The sequence below is a fragment of the Sus scrofa genome, chromosome 1 (assembly GCF_054392235.1).
Source record: "Sus scrofa isolate SSC_HxYL_T2T_F1_AM1 chromosome 1, Sscrofa_HxYL_maternal_Yorkshire_Landrace_v2.0, whole genome shotgun sequence".
Lineage (NCBI taxonomy): Eukaryota > Metazoa > Chordata > Mammalia > Artiodactyla > Suidae > Sus > Sus scrofa.
Genome location: NC_139383.1, coordinates 117930686 through 117954353, shown reverse-complemented (window position 1 = coordinate 117954353; position 23668 = coordinate 117930686). Strand labels below are relative to the sequence as shown.

The 23668-nt window shown below is 43.0% G+C and overlaps 1 protein-coding gene across 6 annotated transcripts in view; it reads left to right on the top strand.

Annotated features, from left to right (window-relative positions):
• APH1B (aph-1 homolog B, gamma-secretase subunit) overlaps positions 1 to 23668 on the top strand; it is a 213727-nt gene that overhangs the window by 137480 nt on the left and 52579 nt on the right. The window contains exon 7 of one of the 6 annotated variants that reach the window (XM_021094182.2): positions 10277 to 10435. The exons of 4 other annotated variants lie outside the window; for them this stretch is intronic. In XM_021094182.2, coding sequence (XP_020949841.1) covers positions 10277 to 10339 — 63 coding nt within the window. In that variant the 3' untranslated portion in view covers positions 10340 to 10435. Of the gene's footprint in view, positions 1 to 3568; positions 3764 to 10276; positions 10436 to 23668 lie in introns of those variants that run through there. One more of the 6 variants, XM_021094178.2, reaches the window with a different exon arrangement.

Genomic DNA, 23668 nt, shown 5'->3' with positions numbered 1-23668 from the left:
TATTTTAAAGAAGAAGAAATCATATCAGAGTGAAATCACCTCATGTACATGCATTTGACATACTTTCACTGGAGGGAGGGAGAGACAGACAGTCAGAGGGAAAGAGATAAGCAGAGCAGTGCCTTGTTGACCTGAGTTGTGAAATGGAACAGAATGTTCCATGTCTCCTCAGGAATCCCAATTTCTGTGCTCTCATAGGGTGAGTACAGTGCCCCCCCCCCATCCACAGTTTCCGCATCCAAGGATTAAACCAACCTAAGATTTAAAATATTTGAAACAAAAATTCTGGAAGTTTCCAAAAAGCAAGACTTGGATTTGCCATGTGCTGCAACTATTTATATAGCATTTATATTGTCCTAGGTATCATAAGTAGGGATGACTTAAAGCTTACAGAAGGATGTGCATGCAAATACTATGCCCTTTTATATAAACGAATTGAGCATCTGTAGGTTTTGGTAACTGCAAGGGGTCCTGGAACCATTCCCCCCATGATGCTAAGGGTCAACTTTTCCAACAGTAAGAGTCCAGGGGGCTTCCACCTTGCCAGCATGGATAAAGCTCAAAAACCTGGCAGTGAGCAAAGAAAGCAAGTTGTAGCTACATACAGATGAGTCACTTTACATAAAATTGTAAAACTGCAGAGCTATATATTAAATATGGACATGCATAGAAATTTTAAACATCAGTTCGTAACAGTGACTCCCTCTGGAGAGAGAAGGAGGAGAATGTGATTGGAGAAGGCCTTTCATTTTATCTATAATATCCCTGATATTTATTTTCTACCCTTTATGTAGACTGGAAATATTTCATAATAAAAGTAAGGAGCCTACTTTTCACACATGTTTAGGTAGTGGAAGAGACAGCATATGTTTTTTATGTTAAGTGTATTCCATTTGCCTAATACCACTTTTGGAACTTCCTATACTGTTCACTATTTACCCTCCTTTAAAAAGCCCATTTCTTTTTTCTTCCAAGGGAGAGGGATAACTTATTTTTTATTATTTAAAATGTTTTAGGGGAGTTCCCGTCGTGGCGCAGTGGTTAACGAATCTGACTAGGAACCATGAGGTTGCGGGTTCGGTCCCTGCCCTTGCTCAGTGGGTTAACGATCCGGCGTTGCCGTGAGCTGTGGTGTAGGTTGCAGACGCGGCTCGGATCCCACGTTGCTGTGGCTCTGGCGTAGGCCAGTGGCTACAGCTCGGATTCAACCCCTAGCCTGGGAACCTCCATATGCCGCGGAAGCGGCCCAAGAGATAGCAACAACAACAACAACAAACAACAACAACAAAAGACAAAAAGACAAAAAAAAAATAAAAATAAAATAAAATGTTTTAAATTTCCATTTTGTTTTAGTTTTTCTTGGCCTTACCCATGGCATGTGGGAGTACCTGGGCCAGAGATAGAACCCGAGCCACAGCAGTAACAGTGCTGGATCCTTAACCATTAGGTCACCAGGGAATTCTGAAAAGAGTTTAATAGAAATACAGTTGAAATACAATATTGTTAGTTTCAGGTAGATAACATAGTGATTTGATATTTGCTTATATTATGCAATGATCACAAGTCTAGTAACAAACTTTCCCTATACAAAATTATTACAATTTTATTGACCATATTCCTTATGCTGTTTATTACATCCCTATGGTGTATTTATCCTCTTAATTCCCTTTACTTATTTCGCCCACCCCTCACCTTCCCTCTCCTCTTGCAACCACCTGTTTGTTCTCTGTATCTGTGAGTCTGGTTTTGCTTCCTTTTATTTTCATTTTTTAGATTCCACATAATATAAGGGATATCATACAGTATTTGTCTTTCTCTGACATTTCACTTAGCACAATACCTTCTAGTTCCATCCATGTTGTTGCAAATGGCAAGATTTCATTTTTTTTTCAGGAGTTTCCTGGTGGCCTAGGGGTTAGAGATCCAGCATTGTCACTGTTATGATGTGGGTTCAGTCCTTGGTTTTCTTTTCCTTTTTTTAGGGCTTTTTAGGGCCTCTGTGGGGCGTGGTCAAAAAAATAAAAAGTAAATTTGAAAAAGATTTCATTTTTTCAATGACTGATCGTTATACTGGAATAATAATATTCCATTGTGTGTGTGGTGTGTATGCCATCTGTATGTATGTCTTCCTTGGAAAAAGTCTTCAGATTCTCTGCCCATTTTTAAATTGCATCATTTGGTTTTTTGATGTTGAGCTTTATGAGTTCTTCGTATATTTCTTATATTAACCTCTTATTGGATATGTAATTTGCAAATATCTTCTCCCATTCAGTAGGCTGCTTTTTTGTTTTGTTGATAGCTTCCTTTGCTGTGCAAAAGCTTCTTAGTTTGATATAGTCCCATTTGCTTATTTTTGCTTTAGTTTCCCTTGCCTGAGGAGACAGATCTAAAAATATATATATTTCTAAGACCAGTGTAAAAGAGCTACTGCCTATGTTTTCTTCTAGTTTTATGTGTTTTTTTGTTTGTTTGTTTGTTTGTCTTTTTGTTATTTCTTGGGCTGCTCTTGTGGCATATGGAGGTTCCCAGGCTAGGGGTCCAGTTGGAGCTGTAGCCACCAGCCTATGCCAGAGCCACAGCAACTCGGGATCTGAGCCGCGTCTGCAACCTACACCACAGCTCACGGCAACGCCGGATCGTTAACCCACTGAGCAAGGGCAGGGACCGAACCCGCAACCTCATGGTTCCTAGTTGGATTCGTTAACCACTGCGCCACGACGGGAACTCCTAGTTTTATGTTTTCAGGTCTTACATTTAAGTCTTTAATCCATATTGAATTTTTTGTGTGTGTGTTGTGAGAGAGTGGTCCAGTTTGATGCATTTGCATGTAGCTGTTCAGTTTTCTTAACACCATTTACTGAAGAGCCTGTCTTTTCCCCATCATATAGTCTTGCCTACTTTGTCATAGATGAATTTCCCATATAAGTGTAGGTTCATTTCTGGGTTTTCTGTTCTGTTTCATTGATCTCTGTGTCTCTGCTTGCACCAGCAACATACAGTTTTATAGCGTAGTTTGAAACCAGGGAGCACAATACCTCCAGTTTTGTCCTTCTTCCTAAAGATTATTTTGGCTATTCAGAATCTTTTGTAGTTCCATACAAATTTTGGAATTATTTGTTATAGTTCTGTGAAAAATGGCATTGGTATTTTTATAGGGATTGCATTGAATCTGTAGATTGCTTTGGATGGTATGGTCATTTTAACCACTGATTTTTCCAATTCGTGAACACAGCATATCTTTCCATTTGTTTGTGTCATCTCAATGTCTTTTATCAGTGCCTTACATCTTTCCAATTACAGGTCTTTTACCTCCTTGGTTAGAATTACTTCTAGGTATATATTCTTTTTGATGCAATTGTAGATGGGATTGTTTTCCTAATTTCTTTTTCTGATAGTTTGTTATTAGTGTACAGAAATGTAACAGATTCCTGTATATTAATTTTGTATCCTGTAACTTTAGGGAATTCATTTATTAGTTCTAATACTTTTTTGGTGGCATATTTAGGATTTTATTTATTTCTTTTCTTTTTCTTTTCTTTCTTTCTCTCTTTCTTTCTTTGCTTTTTAGGGCCAAATTTGCATCACATGGAAGTTTTCACCCAGGGGTCAAATTGGAGCTGCAGCTGCTGCCCTGTGCTACAGCCAAAGCAATGCCAGATCTGAGCCGCATCTATGATCTTTGCTGTGACTTGTGTCAGCACTGGATTCTTAACCCACTGAGTGAGGCTGGGGATCAAACCCACATTTTCATGGATAGTCGTCAGGTTCTTAACCCGCTGAGCCATAATGGGAACTTCTAGGATTTTCTATATATAGTGTTATGATATCTGTAAACAGTGACAGTTTTACTTCCTGCTTTCCAATTGGATTCCTTTTATATATTTTATCTTGTCTAATTTCTATGGCTAGGACTTCAATACTGTGTTGAATAAAAGTGGAAAGAATGGAGAACAGTGTCTTATTACTGATCTTAGAGGGAAAACTTTCAGCTTTTCACCATTAACTATGATGCTGGCTGTGGGTTTGTCATATATGGCCTTTATTATGTTGATGTGTGTTCCTTCTGTACTCACTTTGTTGAGAGATTTTTCATAAATGGATGTTCAATTAAAAAGCCCATTTCTGTGGGGGAAAAAACTGTAATTGCAATGTATACATCTAAGGATAACCTGACCCCCTTGCTGTACAGTGGGAAAATTAAAAAAAAATAATAATAAAAAAAAAAAAGCCCATTTCTGGAGTTCCTGTAGTAGCTCAGTGGAAACTAATCTGATTAGCATCCATGAGGACGCAGGTTAGATCCCTGGCCTTACTCAGTGGGTTAAGGATCTGGCATTGCCATAAGCTGTGGTATAGGTTGAAGACCAGGCTCAGAATCCTGCGTTGCTGTGGTGTAGGCCGGCAGCTGTAGCTCCGATTTGACCCCTAGCCTGGGAACCTCCATATGCCATGGATGCGGCCCTAAAAAGACAAAAAAAATAAATAAATAAAGTCATTTCTAATCTGTACCCTGAATATTGGGGACATCCGAAGAGAGAAGTTGCCTTTAAGATCTAGGCAACTGCTTTTCCTTTAAAATACACCTATATGGATTTACACACACACACACACACACACACACACACACACTCACTGTGATTTGAAGATGCCACATTGTTTCACTTAGCTACCTCTATGTAACAAACCACCCCCAAAACCTAGTGTCTTAAAACAAAATTATTTCTTATTTTTCACAGTGTTGTGGACTGGCTGGGTGGTAGTTCTGGTGGTCTCACTGGGTTCATGAGCTGAAAGTTGCAAAGTGGCCTCACTCATGTCTGGCAGTTGGTGTTGGGTTCTCCTCCAGGTGGCCTCTCACCCTCCAGCAGCATAGACTGGCTTCTTTATATGACAGTCTCAGGACAGCATTCCAAGTGACAAAGGCAGAAGCTGTAAGTCCTCTGGAGGTGTGTGCCCCTGAATTCAAAGGATGCCAGTTCAGCCACCTATTATTGGTCAGGGCAAGTGACAAGGCCAGATTAGATGAAAAGGTAGGAAAATAGACTCCCCTTCTTGGTAAAGAATCTGTGGCCAGATTTCATCCACCAGATACATATATTAAAATATTCATTTACTATTTTGAAATATACACAACAAACCTAGAAAACAAAAAAATCTCAGTTTCCACAATGTCCCCTACCTAGTTAAAAGGAAAAGTATCTATCCTAAACTTTCCTTCCAAATACAGAAGTTTTTATTCTTTTTAAGCCTAGATAATGCTCTTTTTTGATGAAAGCATAAAAGGAGTTGGGGGAAGACTATCTTTTAGAGGAAATGAAACACAGTCCTGGAAATTAGGTCTCCAGCAGGGAACATCTGTAACCACTTAATATTTAACGCTTTAAACCCCAGATGATGGGAATGTGTGGGATTTTGTAGCTTGGGACTTACTAAATACTGTCTATTTTCTAAATTAATTTTTAGTTGATGTGGAATTTTGTGTTTTAGGAAGACAATTTGAAAGGCGCAGAATAAAGCTAAGAGGAATAGAAATGGGCAGAACAGACGGCAGCTCTTATAGGAAAGCAGGTGGAGGGGGTTCTACCTCTGCCTGACTGTAGCTGGCTATTAATTAAATGTTCTTGCCACTCACATTAAGAGAGACTGGGAAAAAATGTCAGTTTCGCACCCCAAACAAAATGCATGGAAGAAAAAGGAAAGAATACACTGAGAGTAGGAGGATATTAAATGTTAAAAAGTGCAATTTGTGAAAAAGTGTTACTTGCAAGAAAAGAGAAAATTCATATAATTTTGGAGGAAACTGTTTGGGAACAACTGCTATTTTAATCCCACACTTTATCTTCAGTATGTAAGACTAAAGTCTGCTAAAGAAAACATGTCCGAGAAATGATTTGTAAACTCAGGCATCAGAAAAGTCACTAACAGACATTCCCACTGTGGAGCAGAGCGTTAAGAATACTCCGACCACAGGGGCTTGGGTCACTGTGGGGGCATCAGTTCAATCCCTAGCCTGGAGCAGAAAAAGAAACAAACAGGAAAAATAACTGGATAAAAAGGAGTGTGTGATTTTCTTGAGAAGAAAATGAGTGATGACCACAGTGATTCAAAAAGCAAGGAGTAAAATCACAAGCTTGGTGAGCCAGGCTGAAGGTGAGAGCCCGGTGAAAATAGTCTGATTTGCAGATTGCTGGAAAGGGAGTTACCTGTATGTGTAAGAATCTACCTGCTCCCTCCCTACCACCTTATCCTGAAAAAAGGTTAACTGATCTTCTAAAAATGAGAAAAAAGAAAAGGAAAACCCTGCAACTTTGCCATCCTAGACAAACATCCAAAATGGAGTTTTTTGTTTTTTGTTTTTTTGGTCTTTTTGTCTTTGTTGTTGTTGTTGCTATTTCTCCCGCGGCATATGGAGGTTCCCAGGCTAGGGGTCGAATCCGAGCTGTAGCCACCGGCCTACACCAAAGCCACAGCAATGCGGGATCCGAGCCGCGTCTGCAACCTACACCACAGCTCACGGCAACGCCGGATCGTTAACCCACTGAGCAAGGGCAGGGACCGAACCCGCAACCTCATGGTTCCTAGTCGGATTCGTTAACCACTGCGCCACAACAGGAACTCCCAAAATGGAGTTTTTTAGAGTTGCAAGGCATGCTAGGTCAGGAAGATTCCGTGCCTTTGGTTGCTTTAGGGTCTGACCTCACTAGCTATTTGACCTTGGGTGAATCCTGTAATCTCTCTGAAGGTCAAGTCTTTAGCTATAAAATGGGGCCACAGCGTGCCTGGCACTCAGAAAAGCCTGGATGCTTAGAAATAGTTCCTCAGTAAATTCCCGTTATTCTCTTTGGGCAGGGTAAGCTCTTGGCAGTTTGTCCCATTCCCTGCCTCCTGCCCAGCCTTGACATTTAAGCTTATACAGGACAGGCCCCGATTTAGGCACAGCAGCTTTGGGCCTCCCAAGGTGTGTGGTGAATAGTTTTCCTTCTGGCCGGGATCCACCTGGCCCCAAGTGGCCAAGCTTACTATGGCTTCCATGTTTAAACATCTTGTGGCTTTAAGAGTCTCAGTAGATTTCCAAGTGTTGCCTGCATTGCTGTTATGTTTCACTCCAGATATCAAATGCTAACTTTTCAAATGTGAATTTTGCTTCCAGGAAGCCCTTAAAAAATAATATAGATATCTATTTACCTGAGTGCTTTTTGCCAGGAGACAAGAAAGAGGGAAGGCTCTGATGAGTTTTATTTTTAAGCATAATATCATCCTTAGCTGGGACTGAATTCACTTAATAAATATTTATTCAGCGTTTACTATGTGCCAGGCAAATACATGTGCTCAGGTGAGACAGAAAAATAAGACATAATCCTTGCCCCTGAAGAGTTTATGGTCCAAAGGGGCCAAAACTCATACCCTGTAAGAATCACATTCAGGGCATAATGTAATAAAGATCACAAACCAGGTAGGCACAAAGTGAATCAGGAGTTTTGAAAGAAGGATAGCCTTTTTTATGGGAGATTTTTTTTTATTATATCAACAACATTGTAATAGAAATAATACCCTAATAAGTAGTGCTTTTTCCTTTCTCTGTGTTCCCTTACACATCCTAATTCATACATTTATATGATTTTTATAGTACTGCATTCACAGTACAATTTCATGCTCTCCTAAGCACTACGTGATCCGCATTTCCTTTTGCCAGTAGTTTTCATCATAATTTCCATCTGGTGGTGAATGTAATTCCCTTTACACTCCCCTGGTGTGGAATAGTTGGGCTATTTCTCCAGTGTCTTCACAGTTAAAAATTGTGATGTAAGGGGTATGGTTATTATGCGTGTAGCTTTTTTTTCTTCTTTTGTATCATTTTCTTTAGCTTCCCTCTGCTAAGTGGGCTTGATGGGGGTCAGCCGGCATGGACATTTCTATTTCTCTTGAGATATATTGCTCCATTGTTCATCCCCATAGGTTAGACCCATTTACCACGCCGCCAGCCGCAGGTATACTTGTTTTGCCAAAACGGTGTCAGCATTGGGTTGGTTTTTTTGTTTTTTTGTTTTTTATTTTTTTAACCTGCTGATGTCGTAGCTGTGCATGATGCCTTGTAACACATTTGCATTCCTGTTTCTCTGATAACTATGTTTCCATATCCTTCCTGGCCATAACTCTTACATCACCTGCCTGTGAGATGAGCAGGATTTCCATGGGCAGAGAGCCAGTGAGCAGGCGCTTTGCTGAGAGCAAAGGGCTTACTCAGGCAGAGAGATAGGAGAGAGCAACTTAGGAAGGAAAAGAAACCTTGTGGCTGGGGCATAGAGTGGACCACAAAGAGAACTGGTGCAGGTGAGGCCAGAAAGGAAAGTGGAGGCCAGCGTGTGCAAAAGTTTGTTTGGAATCTCAGTGTTTTTAGTTTAACTTGTACACTGCGCCTCGTAGGAATGAACAGTTAGGATAGCCTGACTCCCTTATACTCTGAGAGTCCATGGGCCCCCTGTCTTCTCTTACCAAATTCCTGCCCCCTCACTTCATTTCCACCTGGGCTGGTTCCTGTGGTCCCTGCCCACCTTCCTCCCCTTTCATTATCCCATCTTCAGTTCACAGTCTGGATCCCGGGGTCCTTCCCCCTCCTCAGATGCCATCCACTCTCAGCGCATGGCATGGCTCAGTCTACCTCTGATTTGCCCTCTGTTCTCCTGAACGACTCCAGGACCCAGCATCAATCCTGGGTACCGGACCTCCAGTTCTGCACTCCCTGCCACAGCCCCACCTTGGCCTTCTTGGGGATGTGTTCTCTTTGTCTTCCAAAGAGGGTTAAAAACCACAGGACTGGGAGGGAAGCAGCCACAGTGTCTTTCCTCTTCTACCAGGAAAAAGCAGAGCAGCCTACAATATAATTATAGCGGAGATGGGTGTCTCAAGGTGAGAAAGCTCCTTAGAGAGCTGCTAAGCCCCTGGCAATGTTTCTGCCCCACAGAGCTGATAAGCCTTTCCAAGGATCATATTTCTCCTGGCATGTCCCCAACCAGAGTCCCGTGTGCTGCCGAAAGAAGCAAAAGCTGACAAATAGCAGCAGACACTTTCCCAAGCTCAGTCTTGGTAACCACAGGGAAGGCTCCAGAAGGTATGGAGAAGACCCTGGACCCAGAGCCCCATACTGTGGGAGTGAGCCATGCCAGGCTGCCTCTGGAGACCAGGACGTGATGCATGACAGTTGCTGCATAGTAAATTTTGTGGAATCTTAGATGATAGTGCCTGCAAGTATGAAAATCTCTGATGTGAAATGTCTCCTTGGACAGTAACCTGGAGCACTCTTGAGCCTAGGGCTGCACTTATGACTTTCTATAAGCAGACTTTTTGATAGAAATCTCCTGGTTCCACCACTTCCAGATGCATACCTTTGGGAAATTTCTTCATCCTACTAAGCCTCAGTTTCCTTATCTGTGAAATGGGAATAATAAAACCAATGCAGAGTGTTCTGAGGCTTCAATGAGATAATATCGAGAGAGTACTTAGTGCCTGGAGATCCTCCACGAATGGTAGTATGATCATTTGGGTTATCTTGGCCAGCTGCCTGCCTCTGCACTTCTTCTGAATGCACCATCCTGAACACCCATGAGGTGGTTGAGCATCTGGCCCCTGAGAGGTACCACATGTCCAGGACCCTTTCCTCTGACCAGATCTGCAGCCCCGAGCTCCCTTTCAGACACTGACAGCCCAAAATGTCGGTCTCCAGATGCCCACCTGTGTGGGGAGCACCTGTTCCTCCAAGGCAGGCAGCAGAGAGAAAAACCCGTATCCACAGGTACAAGCACAATAGCCTCCCCATTACTTAGGCTTTGATGGGAGGGGCTGTACCTGGAGATCTAGAGATGAGAGTTTCCCTGAAGGCACTGCAGCTTTTGCACTGGTTAGGGGTCTCACAGTGGGTCCAGCAGCCTCTGATAGGCTTCTTACTGAGCACACAGTGCTCTGCCCAGCCTCCAGAGCTGGTGTCACTTTCTCCAGATGTTCTGCAAAGGGGAGTTTGTGGAATTCAGCCCTTGGATGCTCTGTGTGCTGAGCACCATTGTCTCCATATGAGGATGATGAGGAATCCTGGCTGTGACAGCCCTGTGGAAACAGCAAAGGTGTAAGGGAGGACGGCTATGATTTCTGGCATGAGCCACATCCCCTATGACCGCACCAACCTTTGAAGACTATCCACAGGTAGTGTGGTTTGATATTTCAGCAGATTGCCTGGCTCATCAGCATGGTTTTTCAGCTCTGTGTTTCTTTTCAAACGAGGCAGATTAAATCACACCCTCATCAGATGGGATGGATGCCCCCAGCTGGAGTCTGGCATGAGCTGTGATGGTGACATCATTCCGACCCTAAGTTTGTCCCCACATTTACCTGATGCACACCCTAAAGGATTCTGGTGGCTTGGAATAGTAGCAACACAGTTGCTTTTGATCCTGGACTACACTTTTCTCTCCTCTTGTGGGTGAACAATTATTAAATTGGCCAACTTGACATTTAAAAACATTTTAGTGTCTGTTTTTTATTGACTGTATCCAACCAGACAGTCTAAGACAAATGAAGGACAAAGTAAAGCTTTGAACATTATCTTAGGGACCAGCTGGAGGAAAACAGCAAAAAAACAATCATATCAGCATGTATTAAGCACTTTCCTCCACTAGATACTGCCCAAATTCTCATTATATCCGTATAGCAATGCAGGGACCTATTATCACCACTTTTTTTTTTCCAACAAATGAATCTCAGTTATTGGAACAACCCATTTTTATCTGACTTTTAAAATGAAAAAATAAATTAAGCTTTAAGTCCCGGTTTATCAGTGCAGTGACTTTGGGGACACTTTTCTCCTGGGTCCGCAAAGCAGGGACCCTTTTCTCCCCGGTTACCAGAACCGGGGTTTAGTAAATGTGTTGGTTTCATGATTCCTGTATTTTCTCTGGATATTTACCATCTGTTGTTCTTTGGGCAGGCCCGCTACCAGTACTTGCGGAGGTCAAGACAAGAGTTTCTTAAATGAGGCTCCCTGGCCCGCAGCGCATGCTGTTTCTTCCCACACCTCTGGTTCTGTTCCTCACTACAGAGGGCCTTGCAGGCATGGGTGCAAACAACCCTAGCCAAACTTCCTCTGCATGCTCCCGTCAGAGGTCCTTGGCCACCCGTAGGGCCCACCTTTGGGGGAGGAATCTGAGGAAGAGTTCACCAGAGCCCTAGTAGAGGGCTTGGGGTCATTCCAGAGGAGAATTCCAGAGCCCTAGGTCCCCAAGCCTGATCTGGAAGGCACCCCCTGTCCTTGGCTCCCCCTGGCTCCTTGTTCTCACTCCTGGGGGAGGGGCCCAGCCAGAGGAAGACCAGAGCCAGTGGTCCTGAAAGCAGAGGGTGTAGGACAGGGATCTCGACTGCTCCGATCTAAGGGTAATACTGGCTTTGTATTCAGTGCCAGGTGCCAATGCCAGCCCTTGTCAACTGGGACACCAAGAAGCTATGGCTGCCCTGGGCACAGGGGACTAATAAGCCCATCCCTGGACCCAATGAAAGGCCTCAAAGTGGAGCTCAGAGGCCATGTGTCCTCTCCACCCAAAACTTCTTCCTCTGATGCCAAAACTTTGTTCTATGTTTTAAGTCTCAAATGCCATGGTTCTTGCCTTATATTCACAAGGCAACATTTGGCATAGCAGAAATGAATCCAACTAGGAACCATGAGGTTGTGGGTTCAACCCCTGGCCTCACTCAGTTTTGAGCTGTGGTGTAGGTCGCAGATGTGGCTCTGATCTGGAATTGCTGTTGGCTGTGGAGGCAGCTGTAGCTCTGATTAGACCCCTAGCCTAGGAACCTCCATGTGCCACCAGTGTGGCCCTAAAAAGCCAAAAGAAAAAGAAAAAATACGGCAACATTCAGTTGACAAATCTCAAAGCAACTAGGAATAACATTACACCCAGACAAATCAATTACAAGAGAGGCTAAGTTCAGAGGTTGGGGAGAGGGACAAATGGCCTTGAGGCTAGATGTCGCTGTTTTCAGCCCTCTGATGATGGGACCTCACTCCCTGGGAAAAGCAGAACAGTAAGTTCCATACATAGGTACGTGGTGAGCTCTGGGTCCAGAATATCTAAGACCTGAATGAGCAAATCAAATCTGGAATTTAAAAGGGCCAAGATTTCCAAGAGAAAATATGCCCTTATGCTTTTAGGTGAACTCCTCTGCAGACATGGCAGGAAGCTAGAGTTTTCCAAATGCAGAAACCTCAACCCTCCCATCAGTTGGGGGAAATGAGGATGGGTTATCAGAAAGAGGGCAAGAACTCACTTAAACTGGCCACAGGTAACCATGTTTGACACCTGAGATGAGGTTCTTAAGAACCTGGGCATGCCAACTGAGAGAAAAGAACTTAATTCAGGGCCTCTCAATGTTTTCTACTGAAAGAATGTTTTCTCTGATGATAGAACCCAAAGGCCTTGTACCCAGGAGCCTGAGACCATGGCCCAAAGCTACTTGGGGCAAATGCAAATTTTCTCCCAAGTTCTTTGTTTTTGCAGTGTGTTAAAATGGTATATTGACTTCCATTAAAATCCCAAATTTATTTCACGTAAAGCTCTAGGGATCTTACGTTCTTTGGGGCAGTAGGTATGAGGCTTCTACTTCTTAAGGGAGTTTAGAAGCAGGCAGGTGATTCCTATCTAAGTGTTTCTGACCAATGCTGTGACTGATTAGTAATCTAAATGGCTGACTTCAACCAAGGAACATAGCAGTGATGGCTAAAGCCTGATGTAAGCTTTCAGTTTCTGAGCTGTAATTCTGTTTGCCTCCAGCCTCGGCCAGGTCTAGGACACCTGCTGGCCTTGTCTGAGTAGTACCTTGGAATCAAGAGAAAGGCCTGAGTCCATCCCTGTGGGAAAGTGGATTAGGGGAGCATCCTGGAGAAGGAGTTCTCTGGCAGCCAGCCGTGACCAGTGGAGGGACAGCAAGCCATCACCTGGCGACCAAGCCACATATCACCTGGCAAACAAAACCTGTCTCCAGGACCCTGAAAACTGCTGGAGAGGGAGACAGCTGGTGGGGCCAGATCAGAAGGGCATGAGAGCATATCAAGGCTGCCATGAGTATATATGGTACCTTTATGCAAAGTGCAAGGTGAGGGCCCCTCTGAGCAATGAATTACAGAAAGGCTGGTATGAGCCCCACTTATCACCTGGCTTAAGTGCCTTTGTGCATGTAGAGACTGGCACTGGTTGGATAATAAAGAGAAGATAACCCTAGAAATAGAGCTGGTGAACCCTTGAGTAGCAAAAATGATGTTTCCCCCAATCTTCCTGCAAAATTGGCACTCTAGATGAGGAGTCAGCAAGCCGTGGTCTTCGGACTAGCTTCACGCCTGCTTTTGTAAATAAGTTTTTATTGGAACGCAGCCATGCTCATTCACGTAGAGATTGTCATGGCTGCTTTCATGTTCTAACAGCAAAGTTGAGTAGTTGCCACAGAAACCAAATAGCCCACAAAGCCTATTTACCATCTGGTCTTTTACAGACCATCTTTGCTGAACCCTACTCTAGAGAGAGATGCCATGTGTTTCCTGTGGCTTTTGCTCACCTGTTGGCACATTGCTGAGCACCTTTAAAAAATAACTAGCCCTGTTTGAAAAGCTGGCCATCAGGCAGAATCAGTAATGGAAACACTGATGCACTGCTCCAGGACTCCCACTCCCAGATAAAGGACTGATGACTAGAGAAAAGGTCAAGTGTTTGCTTTGGTGACTTTTGCTCAAAATCATTAACTTCCAGCCTTTTCCCTCTCACTCCCTGTCCCCCACCCCCATGTGACAAGCCTTGAAATGTCTTCTATATCCACCCTCCTCATTCTGTTCCTCATCACCAGCTACTTCAGGCTTTAGCGCATGTATCCCTGGACCATGTCCACAGCCTCCTCATTAGTTTCCTTGCCTCCAATTTACTTCCTCTCCCTCCCACAATTGCCAAAATAATGTCCCTAACATGCTTTTGCTCCCCACCTTCCGTAACTGCTCACTGCCTCTAGCAAGAATTCCAACCCTGTTAGACATCGGAATGACCCACAATTTTAATTCACATGAGCATTCCCAACCCCCACAGAGTCTGATTCCGGAAGACAGGCCATGCATTTTTAAAAGTTTGTATGTGGTTCAAAGGCACAGCCAAGGTTAGCAACTTCTGTACTGGTATACAGAACATGGTTCAAACTCCTTAACCTGGCCTCGACCTACTCCCCCCAGCACTTTTCCAATCCATATATATATAGTGTGTGTGTGTGTGTATATATATATATATATATATAAAATCTTAGACAACAGAGCATATATATAAAATATATAATATGTAATATATATGTGGTGTGGGTATGAGATTTCTTGTGTGCATGCATGAAGTATATGCATCTATATATATTTGTATATATATGAAATATACTTACAGTGAGAGATAAATGATTATATATATGATCATCTACATGCTCTTATGTATTTTATATAAATGTGCTTATAAATGCATAAATTAGTTTTGAAATAACTTGTAATAAACTGGTAAAAATGATTGCCTCAGAGAGAGAGAGTGTCTGGCGGACAAGGCTGAGAGAGAGACTTTTCTGTCTTTCTTTTTGTTCCCTTTGTATGTTGAACAATATGGATTTATTGGCTTTTTTTAAGGTAACATTGAAATGTTTTAAAGACAGTGGCCCAGAAAGCCAAGAGGTCCCAAAGAGGACAGGAGAGTGCAGAGTGATTGATGTAGAACTGCTCTGATAACCAGACAACAGATGAGGGATGCGATGTTCTAAAAGATGCCAGGGTATTCTGGACCAAAGGCTGCTCAAGATGCACCACATTTCAGGGAGTAAACAAGGGCACGTGTCTCCCTCCACTATGATGATGACACTTAAGCCCCTCAGAATGAAGGAGGACAGATGCTCCAAAGAAAAGAAAAGGAGGGGAATATACTGACTTGACTGAGCTTTAAATGGAAACAACTAAGGGAGTTCCCGTCATGGCTCAGTGGTAACGAATCCCAGTAGTGTCCACGAGGACGCAGGTTTGATCCCTGGCCTCACTCAGTGGGTTAAGGATCTGGCATTGCCGTGAACTGTAGTGTAGGTTGCAGATATGGTCCAGATCCTCTGTGGCTGTGGATGTGGTGTAGGCCGGCAGCTACAGCTCTGATTCAACCCCTAGCCTGGGGATTTCCATATGCTGCGGGTGCAGGCCTAAAAAGCAAACAACAACAACAACAATAAAACAAACCAAAACTGTTATAGACTGTTCCCTCCATTTGACTTCGTAAAATTCAAAGGATTCTGCTCCAGACTGGTTCTGTGTGATTATAGAGCAACAGTATTCCCTGCAGCATAAACTTACAGGTTGCTTATACAAAAATAAAAAGGAGACTGAAACTATGGAAACTGGAAATCTTCTGACCTAGTTATGGTTCGTAATAGGACAGCTTCATGTTTACCCAATACTTTCTGTCCCTTGGTGCCAAGTCACTGAGTCTCTCTTGCCTGTTTTCACTTTTTGGCCCATTATCTGCCCTCCAGGATGGTTAACTAATTTTCCCCTCCCTCCTTTCTCGCACTTTCCATTCTGGTTGAACTAAACCACTTAGTTTAGATTTTTCTATCTACTTGTTCTATCAGTTATTGAGAGAGTGGTTTTTAAATCTCAGACAGTAATTTGTGGATTTGTCCTTACAGTTCTATCAGATCTTGCCTTATCTACTTCGAAGCTCCATTATGAGATATACAAATGGTTAAGATTATCATGTCATCTTGGTGAATTGACCTCTGTCAGTTATCTTCTTTATCCCTTTATCCCTTTGAAATCATCCTCTTTATCCCTGGTAATACTGTTTCTCTGAAATCTACTTTGGTGTTACAATAACCATTCCAGTTTTCTTTTCACTAGTGTTAGCATGGTATATTATTTTCCTTTTTTTACTTTTAACCTACTTGTATTTTTGTATTCAAAATGGGTTTCCCATTGTGGTGCAGTGGAAATGAATCTGACTAGGAACCATGAGGTTGCAGGTTCAATCCCTGGCCTCAATCAGTGGGTTAAGGATCCAGAGTTGCTGTGAGCTGTGGTGTAGGTTGCAGACACAGCTTGGATCTCGCATTGCTGTGACTCTGGCATAGGCCAGCAGCTGTAGCTCTGATTCGACCCTTAGCCTGGGAACAATATGCCGAGGGTATGGCCCTAAAAAAAAAAACAAAACTGGTTTTTTAAAGCAGTTTTGGGTTCACATCAAAATTGAGAGGACGATACAGAGGTTTCCCATATACTCCTTGCCCCCACACATGCATAGCCTCCCACATTATCAACACCCCTGATCAAATGGTACATTTGTTGCAATTGATGAGCCTACACTGACACATCATAATCTCCCAAAGCCCACAGTTTATCTTAGGATTCATTCACAGTGTTGTATATAATACAGTCTTGGACAAATGCATGGTGACCCGTATGCACCATTATAATACCAAAGTATTTTCAGTATTCTGAAAGCCCTCTGTGCCTATTCATCTTCCCCAACTTCCCCAACCTCTGGCAACCACTGATCTTTTTATCATCCCCCATATTTTGCCTGTTTCAGAATGTCGTATGATTGGAATCATACAGTATGTAGTCTGTTCAGACTGGCTTCTTTCACTTGGTAACATTCATGTCTTTCTATGGCCTGATAGCTCATTTCTTTTTAGCACTAAATAATAGGGCATTGTCTACATGTACCAGAGTTTATCCATTCATGTATTGAAGGACATCTTAATTATTTCCAAGGTCTGACAATTATGAGTAAAGCTGCTATAAACATCCATGTGTAAGGTTTTGTAGACATAAGTCTTCAGCTCCTTTAGGTGAATACCAAGGAGTATGATTGGTGGATCATATGGTGAGAGTATGATCAGTTTTATAAGAAACTGCCACACTATCTTCTAAAGTGGCTGTACCATTTTACATTCCCACTAGCCTTGAATGAGACTTCCCACTCCTCTGTACCCTCACCAACATTTAATGTCATTAATGTGCCAGATTTCAGACATTCTAATAGGTGCATAGAGCTATCTCATTCTTTTAATTTGCATTTCCCTATAGACGTGTAACATGGAGCATCTTTTCTTTCTTTTTTTTTTTTTTTTTTTTTGTCTTTTGTTGTTGTTGTTGCTATTTCTTGGGCCGCTCCCGCGGCATATGGAGGTTCCCAGGCTAGGGGTTGAATCGGAGCTGTAGCCACCGGCCTACGCCAGAGCCACAGCAACGCGGGATGGGATCCGAGCCGCGTCTGCAACCTACACCACAGCTCACGGCAATGCCGGATCGTTAACCCACTGAGCAAGGGCAGGGATCGAACCCGCAACCTCATGGTTCCTAGTCGGATTCATTAACCACTGCGCCACGACGGGAACTCCTGGAGCATCTTTTCATATGCTTACTTTCCATCTGTATATCTTCTCTGGTGAGGTGTCAAAGTCTTGGGTCCACTTTTTAATTGGATTGTTTCTTTTCATATTGTTGCATTTTTAAGAGTTGTTTTTTTGTTTTGTTTTGTTTTGGTTTTGGTTTTTTTTTTTTTTTTTTTTGCATTTTGGATAACAGTCCTTTATCAGTTGGTCTTGTTAAATATTTTCTCCGAATAGACTTGTGGCTGCCTGACAGGAGAGGGAGGGAGTGGGAGGGATTGGGAGCTTGGGGTTATCAGATACAACTTGGAATAGATCCACAAGGAGATCCTGCTGAGTAGCATTGAGAACTTATGTCTGGATACTCATATTGCAAGAGAACAAAGGGTGGGAAAAAAAAGTATACATGTAAGAGTAACTTGATCCCCATGCTGTACAGCGGGAAAAAATAAAATATAAAAAAAATATTTTCTCCCAGTCTCTGACTTGTCTTCTCATTCTCTTGACCATGCTCAGTTTTGAGAGATATTTTCATTGGGTATAGAATTCAAGTTTGACAGGTTTTTTTTTTCTTTTCTTTTTAGAGCTTAAAAGATGTCATTCCACTATCTTCTAGCTCACTTTGTTTTTGACAAGAAATCTGTCATCTTTATTTCTGTCATTGTCTCTGCATGGCTTTTCCAAACAGTTGCTTTTCCATTTCCTGTCAGTTGCCTTCATCCCCTGTGAAGTCCCAAACGACTGCTTCCAGTAGCCTCTTTTGTCTTTAGATGAAGATCGTATCTAAGGTGAAGGCTTAGGCCATTTTGGCAAGTTATTCAGTTTTATGGGGTCTCTCCCATATATCCATGCTATTAAACTTTTGTTTAATTTTTCTCCTGTTAATCTGTCTCATGTCAGTTTAATTCTTAGACCAGCCAGAAGAACCTAGAAGGGTAGAGGAAAATTTCTTTCTCCCCAACAGTTTGATCATTTTAGGTCTTATGTTTTTATTTCGTAAGGCCTGATCAGAGCTGCATTTAATTTAGAATTAATTTTTTCCCTGAGGCAAACCCTCCTTGGTACTCTAATCTGTACCTCCTCAATTACGAGGTTTTCCACTCTGGAAGCTGGGATTAGGCATTATTCTTGGCTCCATGAGCTCTGCTTTAAGTCCTTTTGGGTGATTCTTTCCTTTGTCTTAGCAAGACTTTCCTCGTGCCTGGGCTAGCCAGTACTCAGATAAATACTCAAAGAGGACCCTCTGCAGACCTCTCTCTCTGTCTCTTTTTTTTTTTCCAGGCCTACACCCATGGCATATGGAAGTTCCCAGGCTAGGGGTCTAATCGGAGCTACAGCTGCCAGCCTACAGCACAGCCACAGCAATGCCAGATCCCCAACCCACTAAGTGAGGCCAGGGATCAAACCCGAATCCTCATGGATACTAGTCAGATGCATTTCTGCTGAGCCATGACGGGAACTCCCCCTCTGCAGATCTTCAGAGTCCTCTTTGTGTGCAGCTCTCTCCTCTGCTACTCTGCCCTGCGAGCTCTGGCTGCCTTGGCTTCCCTGCACCACATCTCCGTTCACTCCACACAGGAGTCTCCTGGGCTCTGCCTGGGTTCCCCTCCATGTGTCACAGATGGAAAACTTTCTCCGGGCAATCTAGGTAATCATAGGACTCACCTCATGTGTTCTCATTGTTTCAAATATTTTGTTCAGTGTTTTAGTTGTTTTGCACGGGAGGATAATTTCAATCCGTGTTATTCCATCTTAAATACAAACAGAAGTCCTTTAACTGATGTTAAAAGTCCCTTTGCCCTGATGGAAATGAACAGAGGGCCTTCCTAGAGGATGGTTCATGGCCGTGAATCCTCAAAACAGCCCAGTGGATCTATCCCCTTGGGGATTCAAGTACAGACCCACCTGACCTGGGTACTTCTTAGAGGCAAATGTTGTAGCACCCTCAGATTGACAGCCAAACATTGTGTTTGGAACAAGAACAACAGAAGGACAAAAAAAAAAAAAAAAAAAACAGCTGATATTTAACAAGACGGACATACTCCTGTCAGACCCCACAGGCCTATACCTTTCCTGAAGACAAAAGTGAGGAATAACCTGGAATTGACACCAATTCCAAAAAGTCATCAGTGGTGAATTCTTAGACCCTTAGTAGCATTATAGCCCACATTTATAGTATCTTAATGGCTCAGCCCACAGGCTATTCCCCTCTGTTAGGCCATTTCTTTTCAACCTATTCTCTTGGAACCAATCAAAGAGAATCATGGATATTTCACTTTGATATTCCAATAGCCCCCTAATCAGACTCATACTCTGGAGTCTAATACTCAATGTGAGGTCCATGGAGTAAAAGCAGCAGCACCTAAAAGCTTACAAACACAGAACGTCAGATCCCAACCTAGACTTGCCAGATCAGAATCTGCTATATCACAAGATTCCTCAGGGATTTGTATGTGCATTAAAGTTTGAGAAGCTCTGCCCTAGAGGAAGGACTCTGAGGATCCATCTCTGATGAAGTCCACCTGGCACAAAACCCCTTTAATAGGAGGCTGTCTCCCCAGTGTATCCTTCCTCTCAATCTTAGCCTTAGCCACAGCATCTTGATGCAACCCCTCATAAACTTGAAGACGTGTAACCCTGTTTTCCAAGAACTGTAACCCAAGACCTCTATCTCTAGGTATTTATCTTAAAACTCCCATAGCATGTCAAGCAAAGAGACTTGCACAAAAAGGCCCACCTCAACATAGTCGGTAGTAGCAAAATATGGCAAACTGGAATGTTCATTAATAGCAGAATGGACACATACACTGAGATACATTCATTGTTTTAGTTTGGGTTCCCCCCAGAAGCAGACCCTGACACAGGACACAAGTACAGGTAGTTTATATGTGGGAGGTGATCCCAAATGTGTGACAGAGGAAGCAGCCAACAAAAGGTGTATTCTTGTGGTGGACACAGGCCTGCAGCCCAGGGCCCCTTCAAGGGAGGCCTGACTGCACAGGGTCGGGGCCAGCAGGTACTTCCAGCAGTTGGCTGCTTCAGGGTCTACCTCAGCTGCCCTATCGGGCTCACCCAGGGTGGTACACTTCCCAGGGCATCCCATGACTGGGAACTGAGCGAGACAGGGGTATTCAGACCCCGCCTTTCGGGGCCTCCATGGGACACTATACAGGTCAGGCCATGGGTAGGGAAATGGGGAGCACAGGAAGAACACCAGTGGGCAAGACACCATTGTGGATGCTACATTCACACACACACATATTCAACAGCAGTGAATACAAATGAACTATTTCTGTCAATATGGAGAAATCTTACAAAAATTATATTGAGTGAAACAAGCAAGTTGCAGAAATTTATAGAAAAGTTTAAAAATGTGCAAAAGAAGAGCAAATATTTTTCAGAGCTATATATTCATAGTAAAAGTAGAAAAATACGAACAGTAAATTCAGGAATGTCATGACCACTGAGAGGGAGGGATAGATGGGATTAGGGAGGTGTACACGGGAGGTCTTAAAATAAAACTGAATTGTAAGTGTTTTGTTTTTATGCTGGGTCATGGGTACACATAAGGCCATTACACTATACTCTAAATTTTTATATGTCTGAAAAATTTTCAGATTAAAAAGTGTTAATAACCAAAGTCAAATCTAATTAAAAGAATCCAAATGATCTGAAAGAAACAGGTACTGGCTGTTGTGAAAGAAATGACTTGTTTGCTTGGTTTCTAACTAAAAATAGCACTAAGAATCTTTTTCTTTTCTTTTTTTTAGTCTTTTGTCCAGCAGCATATGGGGATTCCCAGGCTAGGGATCTAATCAGACCTATAGCTGCCAACGTACGCCACAGCCGCAGCAATGCCAGATCTGAGCCACATCTGTGACCTACACCACAGCTCATAGCAACGCCAGATCCTTAACCTGCTGAATGAGGCCAGGGATTGAACCCGCAACCTCATGGTTCCTAGTTGGATTTGTTTCCACTGCACCACAATGGGAACTCCAATCTTTTTAAAATTAAAAACGCATCTATGAAGCAGGTGCAAGAAAATGTAACAGTAACTACCTTTTGTAATAAATATATTTTCAACTTCACATCTTCTTTGTTGTTTGAACTTTGTTCTTAACATGCTTCTACCACCCTAATAATACTATTTTCATTTTCATTAATTCCATTCCAGACTTTGCCCACACACATGTATACTGTGCTTAGTTGCCATCACAGTGCACATAGATTTTATACTCTACTATTTTCACTTAATCGCATGTGATAATGTATGTAAACATCACTCCATTTCTATATAGACTAAAATATTCATCATTTTAATGGTTGCCTAGTGTTCAGTCTCATTGATGCGTAGTGGTTCACAAGCAGTTTCTAATTTTGACATTGATGTTGCTTCTAAACTTTAGATATTGAAATAACTTTATGATAAATATACTCGTGGAGGGTTTTGTTGATGTTAAATATAACCTAAGCAGAATCCCAGGGGTGCAATTACTAAGTCAGGGGGTGTGACTGTCTGCGTGGCCTTTGCCATGGAACACATAGAGCTTTCCCTTTGACAATGGCTATTTACTTAAAGCCTGGATCCTCCCAAACACCTAGGAATCTTCATTTTAGAAATAGTCTATTCTGAGCTTGTTTTTGTTTTACTGGGTTGTGGGGAGGCTAAAGAAGACAGCTGGGAGGAGATGGGCAAACCCCAGTTTGCCTGAAGAGATGTCTATTTTCTAAGGGGCACAAAGAATTTAGGAGTAAGGCAGACCTCATATCTAATCCTGACTGCCAGTGGCAAGGTAACAGATCCCATGAAAGTGGATGGCTCTCTCTAAGACCCAGTTCCTCTTCTATGAAATAGAGATGTCAGCTGTGTCTACTTTGGGGTCTGCTCTGAGGGTGAGGGAACAAAATGCACCTCCATGCTGGCTGCAGTCCTTGGCCCATAGTCAATTCTCCATGTATAAGAGCTTATTCCATTTTTTTCTTTTTAGGGCCACACCTATGGCATATGGAAGTTCCCAGGCTAGGGGTTGAATCAGATCTGCAGCTGCCAGCCTAGGACAGATCTGAGCTGCATCTGTGACCTACACCACAGCTTGCAGCAACACCAGATCCTGAACCCACTGATCGAGGCCAGGGATTGAACCCACATCCTCACAGACACTAGTTGGGTTCTTAACCTGCTGAGCCACAACAGGAACTTCAAGAGCCTTTTTTTTTTTTTTTTTTTTTTTTTTTTTGCCTTTTAGGGCCACACCACAGCATATGGAGGTTCGCAGGCTGGGGATCCAATGGGAGCTACAGCTGCCGGCCTACACCACAGTCACAGCAATGCTGGGGATCCAAGCCACATCTGTAACCTACACCACAGCTCATGGCAACGTCGGATCCTTAACCCCCTGAGCCAGACCAGGGATTGAACCTACAACCTCATGGTTCCTAGTCAGATTCGTTTCCACTGTGCCATGATGGAAACTCCTCAAGAGCTTATTCTAAGGTCAGCACAAACGTGCCTCAAGGGCAGAGCCCAGCCCTGCTGAGGCAAAGGCTGCCAAAGCTGGACCCACAAAGCTTCATGGTGAAAAAGTAGATTCCTGGCTGAGGGAGGGGCTGATATTTTCCATGGCTTTGATGCTGGTGAAAATTAAATGCGCAAAGGAGGTGGGGGTGCAGCGTGGGTAGAAAACAAAGAATCTTCTCTGGACTTTTGAGTCTGTATTATCTCTTTTAGCCCCCAAATGAGAAGAAAGTGGTGTGCACAGAGCAACGTTTATGTCCTGGGTGTTTCACATGCACTCCCCCCCCCCCACAGTGATGAGGAGAACTTGGAGTCTTCTAGTGACCAGTGCTTGATCCTGGCCCTGACCCACAAGCCGAGGAACTGCACACAATTGTATGTCATGTTTCCTCGTGTGTAAAATGGGGGTGATTATCATGCTGTGAAGAAAACATTTCTGTAAAGTGCCCAGCACATGGGCACCCAGTTGTAGCTGTAATTGGAAAGTTGCCCCTGGTGGCACAGGTCAAAAGTGGCAGCCCTGGGATTGGGGCCAGGTCTCCTGCCTCCAAAGCCCACATTCTCACCACCACATCGCATTTTATCTCCTGGAAAATACTATGGTCCACGTGATACAAAATACTAGGGAAATACTTTCTGGTGATTCAAATAAAGGATTCTTCTGGGCTTTTTGTATTATGTGCAGGTGTTCTATAATCATGAAATTCATCTCTCCAGGCACTTCTGAAA